Here is a 1,416-nt window from a genome sequence, read left to right as displayed (position 1 = left end):
CCGCCGCCGCAGCTCGGCCTCACAAGGAGCGGCAGCGGTGCCGCCGCCGCCGGCGGCAGCGGCGGCGGCGGCCCGGGGATGTGGCGATTGGGGTCGCGCGAGGGCCCGGGCTTCCTTGATCGCGACGGCTCCGGCCGTGGGCGCCGCGCGGACGACCACCTCCCACGCGCCGCCCCAGCCGGCGGCGATGGTGCCGGTGCCGGCGACCCGCCCGCAGCATCGTCGGGCGCCCGCAAGCGCCTGCTGTCCGCGGTGGTGGTGGACGGCGAGCAGCGCGTCCCCTCGGGCGCGGCGGCCGTCGGGGACGGCAAGCGGCGCCGCAGCGGCAGCGAGGGCGGCGGGGGGGAGGGCGGGCCCGACGCCAACGGCGAGGCGGCGGGCGATGGGGACGCGGGCGGGGAGCGGCCGGCGAAGCGGCAGGCACGGCCGGAGGACGTCAAGCGCAGCAGGCGGTTGTTTGGTAGCCTGCTGATGGGAACGCTGCAGCGGTTCAAGTGCGTCGGGGGGCATGCTCAGAGGGGGCCTTCTAGAACCATGGGCGTAGGCTCACGTATTTTCTTTGTGGGGAGGGGGATGCGCGATTTGCCGGCACCCGCCTTGAGGCAGGTTTCGCACCTGGGGGTGCGCTCCGCCTGTGCCATCAGGCGTGCTGACGCCGCACCAGACTCATTGGGCCATAGCGCTTGAAACCGGCGAGGCTATCACCCCCCTTGCACCCCTTCCTCCCCCCTGGAACCCCCCAGGAGCGAGGACCAGGAGTTTCGCGCCACAGAGGCCGCCCAGCGCCGCCAGGAGGCCGCCCGCAAGGCCGAGGAGCGCGCAGAGGCCGAGGCGGCCGCACTGCTCCAGGCGGCACGCGCGGAGCGCGGAGCCGCGCGCGAGCGCGAGCTCGGGGCGCTGTTCGAGATAAACCTGGAAGCTGACACGAAGCTGCTCGAGCTGCGGGTCGCGAAGCGGGTCGCGCGGCGCGAGCTGGTGGCAGCAACGCTGGGGACGCGCGTCGAGGGCGCGCCGCAGCTGCGGTGGCTGCCAAAGGTGCGCGGGCGCTGCTTGGTTGGTGCGCGTCGGGCCGCTGTGAGGGAGCATGCCACAGGCGTGTCCCCAGCGTCAGCGGCCCGCTCTTCAGCCTGATGCGTGCAGCGCAGCGAGGCGCCTGTCGGGGTCCCCTGTTTGCTGGAGAAACCACACCACTGCCTGTCCCAACCCATGCCGCCAGGTGCACACCACTGCGACCCTGGCCGCGCTCTCGGAGGAGCGCGCCGCGTTTGAGGCGTGGCGGCAGCTGCAGCTGGAGCAGCTGGAGGAGGAGAAGCTGCAGCTGGCGGAGCGCGCGGCGGAGCGGCGCCGCCAAGCAATCGCGCGTGCGGCAGAACGGCGCGCGCAGCGGGAGCAGCAGCGGGCGGGTGGCGGGGGCGG

General features: G+C 74.4%; 1 protein-coding gene across 1 annotated transcript in view; it reads left to right on the top strand.

The window, feature by feature from the left end:
• MNEG_6762 (hypothetical protein) overlaps positions 1 to 1,416 on the top strand; it is a gene marked incomplete at both ends in the record, with an annotated part of 3,184 nt that overhangs the window by 746 nt on the left and 1,022 nt on the right. Inside the window, 3 exons of the mRNA XM_014044765.1 lie at positions 13 to 494; positions 744 to 1,035; positions 1,217 to 1,361. Of these exons, the coding sequence (XP_013900219.1) occupies positions 13 to 494; positions 744 to 1,035; positions 1,217 to 1,361 (919 nt within the window). The remainder of the gene's footprint in view (positions 1 to 12; positions 495 to 743; positions 1,036 to 1,216; positions 1,362 to 1,416) is intronic.

The sequence above is a fragment of the Monoraphidium neglectum genome (assembly GCF_000611645.1).
Source record: "Monoraphidium neglectum strain SAG 48.87 unplaced genomic scaffold scaffold01132, whole genome shotgun sequence".
Lineage (NCBI taxonomy): Eukaryota > Viridiplantae > Chlorophyta > Chlorophyceae > Sphaeropleales > Selenastraceae > Monoraphidium > Monoraphidium neglectum.
Note: the sequence above shows the minus strand (reverse complement) of the source record. Positions and strands in the feature narration are given on the sequence as shown.